This window comes from Natator depressus, chromosome 1 (assembly GCF_965152275.1).
Source record: "Natator depressus isolate rNatDep1 chromosome 1, rNatDep2.hap1, whole genome shotgun sequence".
Taxonomy (NCBI): Eukaryota; Metazoa; Chordata; order Testudines; family Cheloniidae; genus Natator; species Natator depressus.
Genome location: NC_134234.1, coordinates 234,067,986 through 234,085,285, shown reverse-complemented (window position 1 = coordinate 234,085,285; position 17,300 = coordinate 234,067,986). Strand labels below are relative to the sequence as shown.

General features: G+C 40.0%; 1 protein-coding gene across 1 annotated transcript in view; it reads left to right on the top strand.

The window, feature by feature from the left end:
• Positions 1-17,300, top strand: part of PIK3C2G (phosphatidylinositol-4-phosphate 3-kinase catalytic subunit type 2 gamma) — a 330,089-nt gene that overhangs the window by 258,768 nt on the left and 54,021 nt on the right. The window contains exons 28-30 of the mRNA XM_074938223.1: positions 4,730-4,922; positions 5,474-5,595; positions 7,596-7,704. Coding sequence (XP_074794324.1) covers positions 4,730-4,922; positions 5,474-5,595; positions 7,596-7,704 — 424 coding nt within the window. The remainder of the gene's footprint in view (positions 1-4,729; positions 4,923-5,473; positions 5,596-7,595; positions 7,705-17,300) is intronic.

Sequence of the window (17,300 nt, the reverse complement as noted above, 5' to 3'; positions counted from 1 at the left end):
GTTTGATTAACGACAAAGTGCTATCTCCCTCAAATGTCACCATGATGTTGTGTGACATTTTAAAAAGTGTTCTTAAAATTATTTACAATTATTTTAAATAGATTAAAATTGGTTCCATGCTATGACTGAAGCGTTTGAATTCATTGCAGTACACAAGCAACCCCACTGCTCCTGCCCATGAATGAGAGCTGCACAGTGGATCTGAAGATTACCAGAAAATTAGCAATTCACATCTTTGAAAGCTTGACAGCAGGGGAGATGCTAAAGAAGTGTTATCTGTTTACTTTATTTATTAATGGAATAATTTATTATGCACCCATCGCTGCACAGGTCATGCGTGTAGATTCCAAACCACAATACCAAGGACTGTAAAACTAGACCACCCTCATAACACAAATTCTCTGCCAGTCAGACGAATGCCATTCCCCAGCTGGCAGCATATCCCTCGGCAATCCATGCCCCAGCTAGCTATAACACCAGTGGAGGTTGATGACATCTGAAAGGGCAGAGATAAAACTACCATCTCAAAGTGTGCTCGCAGATGATTCACAGCAGCAAGCAATAATCACTGTGTGTGCACCGCAAAGGAACAAAGGCAAACTTCTTATTCTCCCCTGCCAAGCAGCCTCCACTGTAAAACGACAGGCTGAATAGATGTATCCCGCACTGCATTCTAGGGAAGGCCAGGAGATGGGGAATCTTCAATATATTGGTATTCACTGCTCTACAACAGGCCCCAGACAGCAGGATGATTATTGCCCTAAATGGATTTCTGACTAAGATCCTATATACTCTCTGTGGAAAACAGACCAACTCATTTTTTCTTTCTCGTGGGCTCTACTGAAATTGAGTCAGTTTCAGTCCCATGGTTACATATTAGTAAGAGGCTAAGCTGGCTCTGCACCTGGCAAGCTGATTCTTAACAGGCAGGGTCAGGTAAGGAAGAGGTGTGTGAAGCAGTAAAATTGACCGGATGGGCGGAGTTGCTGAGCTGGGTTGGGAGAACTTGCAAATGAGTTTTCATGCTCATGTACATCCTTCCCTTTTCTCTTCCACTCACAGGGCCTATTAGGCTTACTGAAGCCCTAGACTTGTAGGGATGACTGCAGCATTGCTGTCAGGTGTTGAGAGAAAAGTCAGGATCAGGTCTTTGATATGGCTTAGCAATTCAGACTGACTTGATACATTTGCGGGATGTTGGGGATCCAGGCTGTGTGTGTGTGTTTCTCTCCATAATGCTTGATTGCCCTTGAAGGTAAATCTTCAAAATGAGTTGTTCTGTCACAGGGTGTGTGACCTCTTTCAGGTCCTCTACAGAGGCCCAACCATCATTCCTCCATAGAGTCCAGGAGGAACTTCACGTGTGCAGTAACTCACAGATGTCCTCCTCAAGGGAGTCATGATTGTGTGTTTGGGGGTGCCTAGCAGCTACTGCCGCAATTTGCAAAAGAGCCTTTGAACACCTCAGCCTGCATGGCAGACTCTCCAGAGGCTTTCTTATGAGGAATTTCACTTCATCATATCTGATGATGCCATGAGACAGTCTTGCTGATCCTACTGTACTGTGGCAGGTCCTGTCCCAGCTGGAAATAAAAAGCTGAGTAAGTTTCCTGGAACATTTCAAAACTTCAATAATGGGTTCAGGTTTAACACTAAAATTAGGCTGAAGTCTGGGGCAAAGGATTCTTACTTTATATATAAGGCCAAGATTTGCATTTGTGGCTGGAGATTTTGAGTGCCTCTGTTGTGAGATCCCATGAAGAGGGCCTGGTTTGCAGAAAGCACTGGGCACCCACCTTTCCCCAATTGGTCACCCAAAAATTGAGCACCCCAAATTACTGGCTACTTGGGGAGATGTAGGCCAAACTTTATTTGCCCATCCCCACTTCAGAGAACAGCCGTCTAAGTCTCTGCACACCCTGACTTGTGTAGGAGTTTAACAGTTCCTTAGGAATGCTGTGAACCACACATGAAATCCAAATTTAACTCAGCCATTAGGAGGCATAAAATTGGTATATGTGAATTACACTGAAAACACAACTCACTTTTCTGAAAAGCAGGCCAGAAACTAACCTGACTCCTAAAGGGATAATGTCAAGAGGAAAATTAAAATTTTGCCTGAAAATTGTGTGCCAGCTACAGTTACAAGATTACTAGAAATAAAATCAGCCCTCTGTTTTTTTCATTTTTATTTGCACATTTGTTAGCACTTTATATATAGTCAGTGTCACTCTTTCCCTATATAGTCCAGTATATGGATCTGTATGGGCAGTGCCTTGCAACCCCATGGAGCCCTATTGACTACGTGTGGGTGAAGGGGTCCCCAGCACAGAACCAATTGCCTGATCAGAGCCCAAGCTTGTTTGCCTGTTGCAGAGAAGACACAAACATCAACAGAAGAGCAAAAAAGACCTTCCAGCACATCGTTTTTAATGTGTTAAATGAGTTGCTGCATTTTTTCTATATATGTATAATTTTTTCAAAAATGTATTTGGTAGCATCCCTTTTAAGTATTTAATAAAGTAAATATTTTTTCAAGTATAAAGTAAAGATATGTGATTAGCAATCTACAGGTTAAAATCATTTGAAAGGTTTAATGGGCCCATAGAAAGAACAACAAGCCATTAAAGAGACGAATTGCCTGAATTATGGTCCTCTGATATCAGCTGCTCTGCAATAGTGATATTGTCTGAATATCAAGTTGGTTGTACACTGTAAGCAAAGGCATGTGTCATACAAGTTAGATTAAACTGAATAGTGTTTAGCTGTAAAATTAACATTATTTTCTCCCAGTAATACTCTGATTTTTCTGGCTGCTTTTCTATATTATAGTAGAACTACAGATTCCACAACCCAAAACACATGCCAGTGATTTATCAAGTGACTAAACTACACTTTAAATATAATACTCTTTTCCCTAGGAACTAAAGAAAGAAAAGTTTTACAACCTTGGATGTGGCCCAGTTAATCAGCACTGTATTGATTTTCCAATAATATCCTAAATTAAGATTTATTTTCTTGTTTTGCATGAGACTCCTAAATTGTTGTGTTTATAAAATGGGCTGTGTTTGCCTCTTTGAAGAAAGCTTATTAAGTTGATAATTACATTGCCTTATTGGAAGATTATTTTCCTCATATTACATTAAGAAAAAATATGTATCTTCAACTTCCACCCTTACTCAGTTTAATGTGGCTAATCTCTACATGATAAATTGCACAACATTTGAGTTAATTCCACATCTGAGCCTCTTCTTTGGGGTATGGCTGCATTTGTGAAAGATACCAGAGTCTTCAGCCTGAATGTCAGAGGTCATGCAAACTTAGGTCTCAGTTCAGAAAAATCAGGTCTCAATTCAGAAAAGTCTTGCTTTTCCCAGTACAGCCCAAGCACATACTTAACTTTAAGCATGTGCTGAAGTCCTAAGTGAATGGGAGTTAAACAGGTGGTTAAAAGTTAAGCATGTGCTTAAGTGCACTTCTGACTAGCAATAGATTTAAACATGTATTTGAGTCCCAATTAAGACCCAACATTGGGAAACCTCTGGGACTCTTATGGTTTTTTGGGGGGCTGTGTAGTTAAGTCTAAATGGCTGGCCCTCCACAATATCAACAACTATACTGGATTTCCCAGAAAGTTGACCCCAAAGCCTATGTAAGTAGAGGAAGAGAGAGGAAACTTAACAGCACAGTGAAAATAGATTCAAATGGCAACTGGATTAAACAGGGCAACTGGATTTTAGGGGCAGTTCCTCTCCCCCTTCAAGGACTACTTGTGATATAATTTTGCAAGTGCCATTCTCCAAACAGAATTCACGTTTGATCTGAAGAAGTGGTCATGCTTATTTGCATATAGTGCCTTTCATCCTGAAGGATCCCAAAGCTCTGGGAAGTGAGAACCGTGTTCTGGCTTATCTTGCATGGGAATTAAATGGGGAAAGATGGTGTAGGGAGGTCTTTCCTTCTTATGTAGCTACACAAAGGGCAAATAGGATCATGGGTTGAGATTTTTAAAGTCTACTCGGGGATTTAGCAACACAGACTCCTATAGGTGAATCACTGAATCAGCTTTGAGAGTCTCAACTTTAGTGCTGATTCTCCCTGTGGCAATTGCTGCTTTTTGACATGCATGGAGGCATTGTGTGTGCCTCTTTTCTCCAAAGCAGGAGTGGGGTGGGGTGGGTCCAGGTAATCAGGAATAAGAGCCACTGAGATAAGTCAGGTGGGTTACCCAGGTTGTTAGCCTAGTGAGTGTATTTTTTACTTTCCTGATAACACACCCAGCCCAATGTGGTGTTTAGATGTTGCTTGTAATTATTAGAATTGGGAGCCCTGGCTGTTGGGAGTCTGAAAGGACAGGAAACAGGAAGGAGGGGGGAGGAGTTGAGAGGCTGGGAGAAAACTACAGAGGGTGCAGCAGCAGCTTGGTGAAGAGGTTTCCACTTTGAAAATAAAGTCCTGTTGAAGCTTGTTAGTACCTTGCCTGGTTGATACAACACCCGAGTCCTTTGGAGATTGGTGGAATAATTTATCCGAACTGGGCTCAATTGCTGCGTAAATTGTACTGCTGCAAACAAATGGTGACGAGAGAGAGTGTGTGCGCGTGTGTGTTGTGTGTGTTTGATTTTTAGTTGCATTCATGGCAGCAGGCACCAGGAAATGGAAGCAAAGGGAAATATACGCATGAAGATAAGTGTTTACATTTGATCTTCTTTTTGTTTTGTTTTCTCAGGAAAATAAAGGAAAGTTTAGAGTGCTTCCCTGTCAAACTCAATAACCTGATTCATACGCTTGCACAAATGTTAGCCACAGGCTTTGCCAAGTCTACAGCTTCACAGAATGTTCCTCAGGAATCCAACCTGCTGGATGCAGAGAGGTCAATTGCCCGAGCAACCATTTTAGGGTTCAGCAAAAAGCCTGACTCTGTATGTATTTCGCTCTCCACTTGCCCTCCTTTCGCTTGATCTTTAACTACTCTTCCTTTAGCTTACACGCTCTCCTGCCTCGGTTATATAAAATGTGCTTATGCCACAATGAAAGGATCATAGAATGAGCAGCAGTGCCATAAGCAATGAGATTCTGGAGGGAAATAAAACCAGGCAGAGAGCTATTAGCGGGGAGCCATTAAGGAGGACAGTTCCTGCCCTATAGTGAAAAATAAATCAAGAGCTAATTATAGCACCCATAAGGAAAGCACAGCACAAAATTAGGAAGCCTGATAGAACCTGCTGTACGCTGCTTGAATAGAGCATTATTAGTTTTCACACTCAGTGGTGATATTTCAGTGTTTGAACTGCATCCCATCCAGATAAGTTCCTTTTTATGCAGCTACGCCTATAAATTACAAATTGCATTTTCAGGCACGTGTAGCTACATTACAGAAAAGTTTTTCTTTGTTGAAATTTCCCTGTAGTTCTGCATATGCCTTTTTGGCACCAGCCTCTCTCTAATCATTTCTGTTTTTTCCCCAATGCAGCTATATTTAGTCCAGGTGGTGCAAACCTGCCAGGTGGTCACCTTTGTGGAAAAATCATTTGAACAATTTTCAAAACTTCACAGCCATCTACAGAAGCAATTTCCATCACACGCCCTCCCGGAGTAAGACAGCACATTAGTCCTCATTCTGCCGTTAAATGGTTCTCGCTACGTAAGCAAAAATGTGAAGAATATGTGGTGGTTATATTTGCTAGCAACACAAATTCGGCCTATAAGGCACTCGAATCTTTCACGTCTGTCATAGGATCTAGGGGAAACTGATCATAGTCTGTTGTGGCAGCCTAACTTTGCTATATTCTAGTTGTCCACAGCCACCTGTGAGGTATACTTTTTTCACCCATTATTTTCAAGGCAGATTTATTTCTGGGAGTGGGATGATTTAACAACAAATGGCTGAGCCTTTCTTTCTGGAGGATGCGTGTGCATGGGGGAGGAGAAGGGGGGGTTAGGGCCTGTTCCTTTTTTTTTTCTTAAGTGAAAGGCAGAACTGTCATTGACTTCATTGGCGGCATGATTGGGCCTTAAATCAGGTTTAATTTATTTAAGTCATTCAGTTTTTCACTAGATGAGAATGTCATTTGCCTGCATAGACTTTCACAACCAGCTGGTCTGCAGAGCTAGCCAGTGTTCCTCTGTACAGCTGCAAACTACAACTCAATGTGTTGTAATCTAGCTGGCCTTTTAAAAGCTAGTGGCAGCTTTTCACTGAGCTCTGGAATTGGGCACAGCCTGTTCAAAGTAAGGATCTGACCAGCAGGCTCTCAAAAAGTCTGTCCAAGTGTCATTTCACTGTGTTGAACGGCTGGCTGGCTCTCTACTCATCTGAAGCTTTCAGGTGTCTCCTGAGGGGATAAACAGGGTTATACCAGAAAAAGGAGAATGTAAATGAGTCACTGTTAAATGCCTGGAGTGGTGATGAGAAACTTAATACAATCAAATTGAAACGTCCACTGTTGTAAATCATGTAGATGAGAGGATGCAAAGCATAATATTAGTTTAACAATCTCATTTTAATATTAGTAATCCATATCTCAAAACCTTCACATGCAATTTAGCTCAGGTAGCTCTTCTGAGACGCACAATACATTCCCTCATTTTGAGAGAGAAATAGTCCTTCCAGTTCAAGGTTAATGTAATCCAATAAGGTGCACTGTTAGAAAGCTAACCTTCTGGCTGATCGAGCCATGCTTTGGAATTTACTGCTTTTATAGCTTTTATAACACACTTAAGTGAAAAAATATTTAAAACATTAGGTATCTTCAACAGCTGTAAAATTTGAAGTTGGCACAGGACCCATGATGTAGAAAAATACTAGAGAAATATTTTTTTAATTATTAAACCAATGTAAAATTAATGTTGTTAAAATCCAATCAAAGAGCATTGTTATCTATTATTATTGTGTTTCCATATACGACTTGTTTTATGGTAGCACCTCCAGGCCACAGTAGGGATCAGGAACCCATTGTGATAGGCCCTGTACGAACACCCAATACAAGGTACAACCTTTTCTGAAGAGCTTACAATCTAAATAGACAGAAGAAATGGGGGTTGGAGGCAAGGGAGGAAGCAAAGCTGTACTGATGAGAGGCTGCAAGATTTTGTTAATACTTTTTTGTCATTCATTATTATTAGAAATAGTAGGATTTTATTACAGTAGGCCTAGAGCCAAAAGCTGACATCAGTGCTAGGTACTATACAAGCACAAAGACCGTCTTTTCCCTGAAGCACTTAGCGCCAGACTTTTAAAGGAATATAAGCATCTAAAGATGCAGATAGGTGCTTATTAGGTGCCCTAAATACCTTTAAAAATCTGGCCTTTACAATGAATTAGACAGACAAAGGGTGGGATGGGAAGAGAGACACAAAGCTGAAGCATCTTGCCCAAGGTCACGCAAGAAGTCATTAACAGAACAAGGAACAGAACCTCTGTCTCAGGAGTCAACCTCTAGTGCCCTATCCTCTAGACCACAGTCCCTCTCCTTAAATAAAAATAATAATTAAGACAAAATCTTAAAGATGTCCTGCTATTCTTATGTGCCATAGAGTAAATAATATCATATTTTTTCAGGAGAAATAAAATGTCTACATGTTCTCTGTTTCAGGTTTCCCCACTGGTGGCATTTACCTTTTACAGATCTTGAACACAAAAGAATGAAAGACTTAAATCTCTATGTGAAGCAGTTATTGAATGGATTCAACAACCTGTCTAATGTACGTGATCGTTTTCCATATAATAGCTTATATTGTTTTTAGCAGCTTTCTGCCAAACAGATCCCAAAGCTTTCTACAGCCCATATAAAATGACAACTCCAGACACTGCTGTGCCCATTTCTGAGGTGAACAATTATAGCATTTAACAGGACTAACCACCCACAGGCAACAAAGAGATTGGAAAAATAATTTATTAGAGCTGGCTGGGAATTTTTTGACAGAATATGTTTTCCATCAAAAATGGTGATTCAGGGAAACCAAATCTTTTTAGATTGGTTTCAACAATTGCCTAATCTCAGAATTATTTTTCAGGGAAAAAAAGTTTTGAAATTGTGAAAACATCCAGTTTCAACATTTTCTAAACAAAAGGTTCTGTTTTTTGGTTCAAAATGACTTTTCATTTAGAATTTTAAGTTAAGTAATAGTAAACAAAAAAAAAAGAATTTTAAAAGGTCAAAATCAAAACAGAATGTTTCAAAACTATCAAAATGAAACACTGAAATTACCTACCTGAAATATTTTTCTGATTTTAGGGTCACAACATTTTTGAGATTTTTGACTTTTCATCTGATTTGGGGTGGACATTTTTTTAAATCTTGAAAATTTTTGCTGGACAGGAAAACTCACCCAGCACAATAATTTATGAAGCTGTGACCACACCGTAGAAATGTAAGAGGAAAGGGAAATTATCCAGGTGAAATAACAATCAGAGCTTGTTTTCTTTTTAATAATAATGCATAATCCTGGATTGAAGATCAGCAGTCGATAGGAAATGTCAGTAGATTTCCAAAGATAACGAACATCCACATGATAAAGCAACACTCAGGCTTGGAGAGGAAACTTCAGACTCCAGGCCAGTTCAGTCCTTGGCCTCTCTACTGAGATTGCCAGTAAATATTCAGAGGTTTTGGGTTAGCTTTTATGTGCTGTATAGACCCTGCCCTACAGTGAAGTGGGACTTAAGACCACCAGTTTTTCACATGAGCTCTTTTTGATCATTAGTGATCTTAGGCTGTTTCAGGCTAGTGACTTAGAAGTGAAAGGCTCTGTGTCTTAATTGTGCCCTAGGCCTGCCTCCAGTAGACTGGCTTTCATTTGGGCCAGGCACTACAGTGCAGAAACTATAACCTGGTCTACACTAGGGAAATTAAACTGATAGAAGCCCCTTGAATATTTGCAGAGACCATCTGTACCTGCCAATAGTGGGGGGAGGGGAATGGGAGGGGAGGGAGGGAGGGAAAGGGCAGAGTGAGGGCAGAAGCTTCAGCAGATGTTAGTGAGCATGCTTAGTACAAGCCAAGCAGCTGCATGCCCTCCCCCACAAACACATCACCTCTGAATATTTGTAAAATCCTTTGTGTCTGCACACAAAAAAACCCCCTAGAAATGGGCTAATGGCCAGTTAGAACACATTACCACTCATCTTGTTTAATAATTCATCTAATCCTCCCATTACCATCCCACAGAGCACTAGTGGCCTTGAGTCTGCTCCCAGACTGCTGGGAGCTGAGTGGGAATTGCGGGGTAGGTACCCAGAGGACTCTGTAAATTAAACTGTTTAGGACAGTGCTCCTGTGGATAGAGGGCAAAACTTAAACCACTCCAACATGGGTAGTGTGGATGTACAATACAACCAGTTCATTTACCAATGGCTCCGTTGATACAGAGTTCAGTTCCAGTGCAAACAAGAACTGTGAGCCAAGGAGATGAGAGTTTAGGGACAACTATTAAAATGATGACAGAGAAACTAATCTTTTACAGTAGAATATGTGCTGTAGTTAATGGTGTACAAGACTCAGTGGGCCATATTAATGGAAGGAATAATAGGTGGATAGTTTTCATCTGCAAAATGTTACCGTATGCTGTACATTGTCTTCCTACCCATTATGTATCTAACTAGTAATTCTAGCGATCATCTTTATATAGTCACTGGCGTTCCAAAATCACTGAATTGTGATGTTTTACTTTAATGTTGCTCTCCTGCCAGGGGATGTTGGATATTCTGAACATACTGATATATTTAGATCAAGGAGACTGGTTCAGTGGGTCATTTTCTTTATATTAATGGCTGAGAGATCCTTGTTTTTTAAATAGTATCAACTTTCCCTTTCCCCATAGTGGATGTTTGGTTAAGTTCCAAGCAGAAAGTATTCGTTAGGAGATTTTCTTGATAAAAAAATTATTGTATTTACTTGCTTCTGTCTGTCTTCTCATCTCAGACAACTTTCTAGTCAAATCTGTCCTTTCTCATGCGAATAGAAAGCATAGTCTAAGCCATATCTAATGATAGTTCTCTGTTCAAGAGTTACTTGTATTTTTACTATGCATTAGTAAAAATGGGTAGTAATAAATAATTAAGGAGTTTGTGAAGAATAAATGTTTGGTGTGTCTTGAAAGTGCAGATGCCTATAGAATGAAACTCTTTGTCTTTTACATCTATTAACCTGATAATTTTTGTCCTGCTGAATTGTGTTTTAGCCAAGTTGAGGCCTAGGGTGTGGGCTCAGGCTGTGGAAACCCAAAAAGTGGAAGAGATTTTAATTATAAATACCTCTGTCTACCATTTCTAAACTGATTATCCTGATTTCATAGACATAAATTGTCACTTTGTGCAACTATGAAAACTCTTGTTCTGCTTTTGCAGGAGGTACTGCAAACTCAGACTTATCATTATGTAGCTAAAAATTCTAGAATTAAAGAGAATTGGACTACACTCCGATTTCTCACTGACTCATGTGAGTGTGCATACTCTTCAGACCAAACTAAGTGCTTATTACTGAAACAGTGTTATGTTTAAGACTGGCCTTTTCTGTTAAATGATTTAACATAGCGGGGGGAGGGACTATCTACCTTATTGTTTGTATTGTAATTCTGATGGAGTCAAATTCTTATTTAAAACATTTAAAATACCAATACAATGTATTTTAAAGAATAGAAAATTTAAATTATCCACACATACCAATGTCCATACTGTGACAGGGTATATAAACCCCTTCTTTTGAAGGGGTTAAGGAGCAGTTGTTGGCCCAGGTGACTGCACCCCCGCCCCCTACACCTGCAGAGCCTGATCCGACTGGAAGAGGAGTTTAAAAGGGAGCCAGACAGTTCAGATGGGAGGGCGAACATACCTACCCTGAGAGCTCCTGAGCATGGGTGCCGCAGAAGCTCTCACTGCAAGGAAGGGGTTAGCATCTGAGCCCAGCTGGGCTGAAGGTTCAAATTGGTGTTTGTTTTGTGTTGATTTGCTGTCTTATGTTAGACTTTGAGCATTTGAGGAGAAGTGAATGGTAGGAAATGACCCCGGGAGGCAGCCTCAGGGTGCTCTAGGGCACTTGATATTGTTGTCTCTCATAAGACCCTGGGCTGGAGCTGGGTGGAGTGAGGGGGCATAGGCTCCCCTACCAACCATGCTTGTTGAAAAAGGGCATAAATCTCCCTCCCACCCCTCCTCTCCAAAATAAGGAGAGGACGGAGGTGCTGAGAGCCTTGGGGAGAGGGCAGGCCACCTGTAGGAGTCCACGGGTGGGCTGAAGACCCTTGGGACTCTATATAATTTCCCTAGAATTCCTTCCTCTGGAAGGAAGTGAACTAATTTGATGACCCAGCTGGAGGATCGAGTCACCACCCACCTAAAGGCAGGTCAGGTTATCATAGTATTGGAATAGATGCCAGTGGGAGGCACTGGACATAGGAAGTGATCTAGCCACTAGGGGATGCCACTGGTAAGCCCAACCCCCACTAACACATACATTAAGTTTACATAAGACTTCAATCCTATAACTGCTTACAATGGGGCATAATAAATCAATGGGGCTTCAGTACTGGAAAGTATTTAAGCTTGTGCTTAATTCCATCCCTATTCAAGGAAGTGCTTAAGCATATGCTTAAATTTAAGCATATGTTTAAGTGTCATCGATTTCTAGTGGTCTTAATAACATACTTAAGAATAGGGTTGGCAGGAAAACAAGAATTCAGTTTCTTGTAAAAATGTTGAGGTTTCAGCATTTGGTTTATTCTGCATCAGGACAAAACCAAGACCTTTCAAAATTTTTGAAAAATACCCTCCCTGGTGGGCTAACCAAGTTCAAGTCCCTGCCCTGAATCCAGCAGAACTGGGACCTGCACCTCAATCTCCAATATCCCAGGTGACTGCTCTACCCACAATGTTATGGTCTATTTCCAAGTAGGTTTCTCTCTCTGTCTCTCTTGCTTTCTCTGGTTTTGACCTGAGAAATATTCCCAGTGAAAGTTCCATCAAAACTGATATGTTTTCATAGAAAGTTGGCTGAGTGAATTTTCTTTTGTAAAACATTGCAGCTAATATCCATCTGGCTACAAACAGGAATTAAAACAGCAAATTTCTAGTATGCATGCATCTTTATTTTGATATTAAGTAGAGTAGCTTAAGTCAATGATAAAGGACAAATGTCAGCATGTTTTTTTAGTTTAATTTTATTTCCATGAAATCAATTGTATTACATGCGTGGTAGAAAAATATTGTAATTTTGCACCGATTATATCATGGTTGGTTGATTAGTTGCATATACTGGGGCAATAATCATGGATAAACATGAGAACATGTTCAGAAATATTTGGACTCTTGCAGTTTTGCGTCATTAAATGATAGCAGCCAAGTGGTGTCTTATTGTGGGAGAACAATCCAGAAACTAGTTGAAACATCAAGACACAATAAATTGAAGGTTTGAAACATGGGAACAACAAAATTACACATTATCTCAGTGTAAATCAAATCTGTGACATTCACAGACAGACTTTTTTTTTATGCCCACTGCTAACTCTAGCTGAGTGATAGGCTAAATAGAAATCGCAGGTCCATAACAACCCAAAAGCCATAATATATAAAATAAATTAGGGCTATCACAGTTGCTCATCATTTTAATGCCATGCTCTAGGAGACTGTCCACTCCCTAAGGAGTCAAAACCAAATTAAGGCACTATTAATTGAGTCAGCTCTTGGGTCCTATGTCAAGCAGCAACATGTCAGTTGTTGACTAAGGTGATTTTTTTTCTGCGTAGTTTGAAGGAGAAGTTGCAGCTGGCCTTGGCATACAAAAAGCTTAACTTCAATCGTGGAACTGAATATTAAGTCACGTTAATTTATCAGCCCTCAATATTTTGCATAAATAGGAAACTAGCAATCTATGTACCTGAATGTGTGTGAGGGGTTGCTGTTTAGAATTCATCAACTTACTCAGGTGGGCATGGATTATTTTCTCATCTCTTCTTGTTTAAAAAATGTGTGGTGTTTGTTTTGGTTTCAATATATTGGATTTACAGTGTGCTCATGCAGCTCACAGATTTTAGATGTCAGTTCCTATTCTACCAAAATGCATGTGCTTAATTAAACGTACCTGAATTGTCCCACTGAGTTCATACATAAAGGTTTTTGGTTTGTTTTGGGGGGCGCGTGGGTTGGGTTTTTGAAAATTTCAGAGAAAGCTCAATTAGCAAAACTACACTACATTAACTGTGGGGAAGGTGACGTTTATTGTTTTTTTTCCTGTGTGCAGTTGTTTTTACTTATCCACAAGATACTTCTAAAAACATTGGGCCAAATTCAGTATTAGTGTAAGCACATAAAAGTCCATGGATGTCATTGAAATTTTAGTGCTAACATCAGATGTGATTCTAGCACATTGAAACATACAGGGCCTGATTTTTACCTATACTGAAGTCTTTTTATACCACTATGGCAATGTAAAGAAGCTTTAAAGTGGGTGTAAATTGAAATGGCTGTAAATTACATAAGTACACACTTTAAGACCTTAGTATAAATGAGAATCAGGCGATAATTTTGCACCTTTTGCTAGTCTAACTAATGCTTTGCAAAAAAGTAATTAAGGTTGAAAAGGGACATATCTGTATTTTAAATTTTTTTCACATCTTTCTGTTATTTGAGCAAAGAAATCCCTCATAAATATGGTGGAAGGTTGTATAACCTCCAGGGCCAAATTCTCCCCTCATGTACATAGTGGTGTAAGTCCAAAATAACCCAGTGATGCCACTGGAGCTACTCTGGATTTACACCAATGCAAGTGAAATCAGAAAATGGCTCCAGTGTTCATTTCATGGGGTCGCTCTAATGTGATAGAAATAATGAGGGTCTGAAGTGTGTGGCTCCCTTGAATTTTCACTTTTCATGTATGCACTGCAATCAAGTAGAGCCAAAATGCATAGGGCTTGAAGTCTCCTATCTTCCCCTATCATTTCCTGAAGATGTCATAGATGCAGCAGGTCAGCTTTTTCTGATTTATTTCTTTCCTGCTGCTTCTCTGGCCTGTTGAACTATAACAGAAGCATGGGAGTTCTCTGACTCCAGATCTACTCTAACACGAGTAGAGAAGATAGGCAGACAGCTGAAAAAATAGATCAGGTTGATTCTTTTTCTACTGGAATTATTGCTGTCTAGAAATCTGACTATGATTAATTTATTTGCCCAAGTATTAAGATAATTTTTACTTAGGCTCCTGTAGAGATGCCTGGCCAAAGTCTAGTGTGTTACACTAATGTAAATTCAGAATATATACACCAAAGTCAGTAGGATTAGGAGTTGTATATTTGTACCAGCGTACCTGAGAGCAGAAATTTGGTCCTTTCAATTTTAACAGCTGAGCATATTGATGAATTCTGAACAGAGAGACACCCATAGCTCAGGTACGTAGATTCCCCTAATGGAATATTTGACTTTTTGATTCAACCAGGTGAACATCAACCATTAAACTTTACAGATTATATTTTTATTAGATAAAAATAAGACCAATGATGGGAGATTTGCCTAAAATTCCTAATACAGGCATTGCTTTAAGGAACTTAAACTAAAATTACTGACCTGGGGAGAACATTTCTCTCTGTGAAAGAGTAGTTGAATGTTCATGGTCAATTCACTCCTTGGCTTATGCTGAAATTGACAACACAGGGGTCAGTTACTGCCTCTCATGGTGATGTGTCTTTGTAACATGGATACCTATTCACTCGGAAATGTACTGAGGCCACCAAAACCATTTGACCAATACCAAACACTTCTGATCACTAGCAATTAATCCTTAATGGAATGCAGGCACTCAGCCATTTACAAAACATACAATTTGTGTTCACTTAACACATGCTGTCTCAGGCTCTAATACATCAGTCTGTCTATGTTCAGCAAAGCACTTAAGCACATGCTTAAGTCCCATTGGCATTGACTGCAATTGGACTTAAGCACAAGCCTAAAGTTAAACATGTGTTTGTCTCTTGCTGAATAGGGGTGAACCTAAGCATGTGTTTAAATTATTTGCTGAAGTGGCGTCTAAACGAGCATGTCCTGTACTGTGCAGATGTACTCCCGATACTTAAGATCCCAGCCTCCACACAGTTTGCCGAGCAGTTGCTGTCTCTCAAGCAGTTATGGATGCCTATTACAACAAACACTTTGAAGATCTTTTCCTTGGCCTTGGCAGTGTTTTCACGTGCCCTATGTGGGCTGGCCAATCTGCCCGTTGGTCCTGGGCTGTCTGAGGCAGTTTTTTTTTTTTCCTTTTCACTTGCCAACACTAACCTTTCTTGTCTCCCTATGTGTGTTGTTACCATGCTGGGTACGTCATTGTTCTCAATCTCTCTCTCTCTCTCTCTCTCTCTCTCTCACACACGCACTCTCACACGCACTCTCACACACGCACTCTCACACACACACACAGAGCAAAATTCATGCTTTGAAATCAATAGTGAGGCACCAGGGATGAATGGTGTCCATTATGTGTATGCCTGTCATGAGATTTTGCACCATTTGCCATGTGCTCTTAAATGATGCTGCAGGTACTGGTGAAAATGAGAACTTGCAATTATGGTAACCTGAAATAACCCTCCGCTCTTCCCGCTCAGTACTCTCCCTGTGTCACCAATATAAATCTACCTATCTAGTGTTGAAAGAGCAAGCAAGAGGAAGTAGAAAGACAGGATGCTCAGTGAAGAATTTTTATTTCCCTTTCAAATGTGTTAAAATATTCTTCCTTCTGCCTCCTCATACCTGTCCTCTCGAGTTTATGAAGGTAGGATGACTACTTACATTTATCTGCTTTTTTTTCATACTATTAAATAAGGGCCGAGCTGCCAAAAATATACTCCTTCAAATGCTGAGTCTCCTTACACTTGCCTGTAGAGACTTATGCTGAAAAAGCAAATAAGGGTCCCACAAGGAATAAGCCTATTGTTTAATAAATGTTCAAGATGACACTACTACCTGAAGCAGTATATGTGTTCGCATATGAGATATCCCCAGAAGATTAAAGTTACTTTGTATTTGTCAACACTCGGTTATCTGGAGTACTGACACTTTCTTGCTAATCACTTCTTCTCCTATTTGAATCAAGGAAAAGTGACATTTTTAGAAGCATTTTGGAGGTTTTATTTTTCAAACAACAAAATAAAAAATAAAAAGCAAAAACAAATGTCAAAATAAATCTAAATTGTTAAATCATATCTGAATGCTGAGCATATGTTCCTTTTTCTTCTGCTAATCCCAGATGTTAATTGCTCTAGGAGCTACATTTATCATTAAGCTCCCCTTTTTCGTTTTTTGTCTCTTGCTGCATTTTGTCAAACTGAAGCAGGACATGCTGTTGATAAGAGACATCTTATTTCTCTTAGCCCTGTAAAATGCTGATGACATTTGAATGCTGGAATCTGAAAAGGCTCTTCTGCAGCATCCAGTTCGTTATAGTGTCAATATAGGTAACACTGATATAAATATGGCTAGTCTAACCACATTAAAGCATGGACAATCTGACATGCTGCTTTATGAAAAAGCTAATAAAATGCAATTACTGTCCAGCTTTGATTCAGAACTCTTATAACTGTTCATTTTGAAATTCACATTTTTATTGCACTGCACAATATTTGAGACCAGGGGATTTGGTTTATTACTTTACTGCTCTAAAACTGAATTCAACTACCTTTTACATCTGTTTACTAGAGCACCGTGGGTCAGTTAACACAAATAAAATCTCTAATCTAGCACAAGAGGTGAGGCTTCTTTAAACAATGTGGTGAAAAATGATCCTCTTCTTCCTATTTGCATGTCTGAGCTCTGTCAGAAAGTTAACTCTTTATTAGCCTTGTTAGAATGGGAGGGTACAGAGAGCCAACAGAAGACGTTTGCACCACTTAAGTTATGTGGTGCTACAGGCCGTACACTGGTCCAGTGAATGGGGTGAATTTCACCCTGCATGCAGGGGACCAATGCAAGACCTTCTGCACCACTTCCTCTCCACAGAAGGGCTGTACAGGGGGTGGGGTTGAAATATTTTGCAGCATATTTACCAACTAGAAACACTAATCTGAGACCACGTTTTGGCCTTGCTGTTGTGTGGCATGCTGACCGGAAGAAGCAAAGACATAGTGTCCCTGAGTCATCCAACTAGTACAGGGCAGGATGGCTCATGGGGCCAAGGTACAACTCCCTCAAGTGTGCTTCTTTCCTGCTTCCCCAAAAAGGGGCAGGATGCACCCTTGTTAGTGCCTGCTGTCAAACCCAGTTTTTGCACAGATGGTTGGGGCTGTGATTACACCCCACTCGGGTGTGCATCTGGATTCATAGA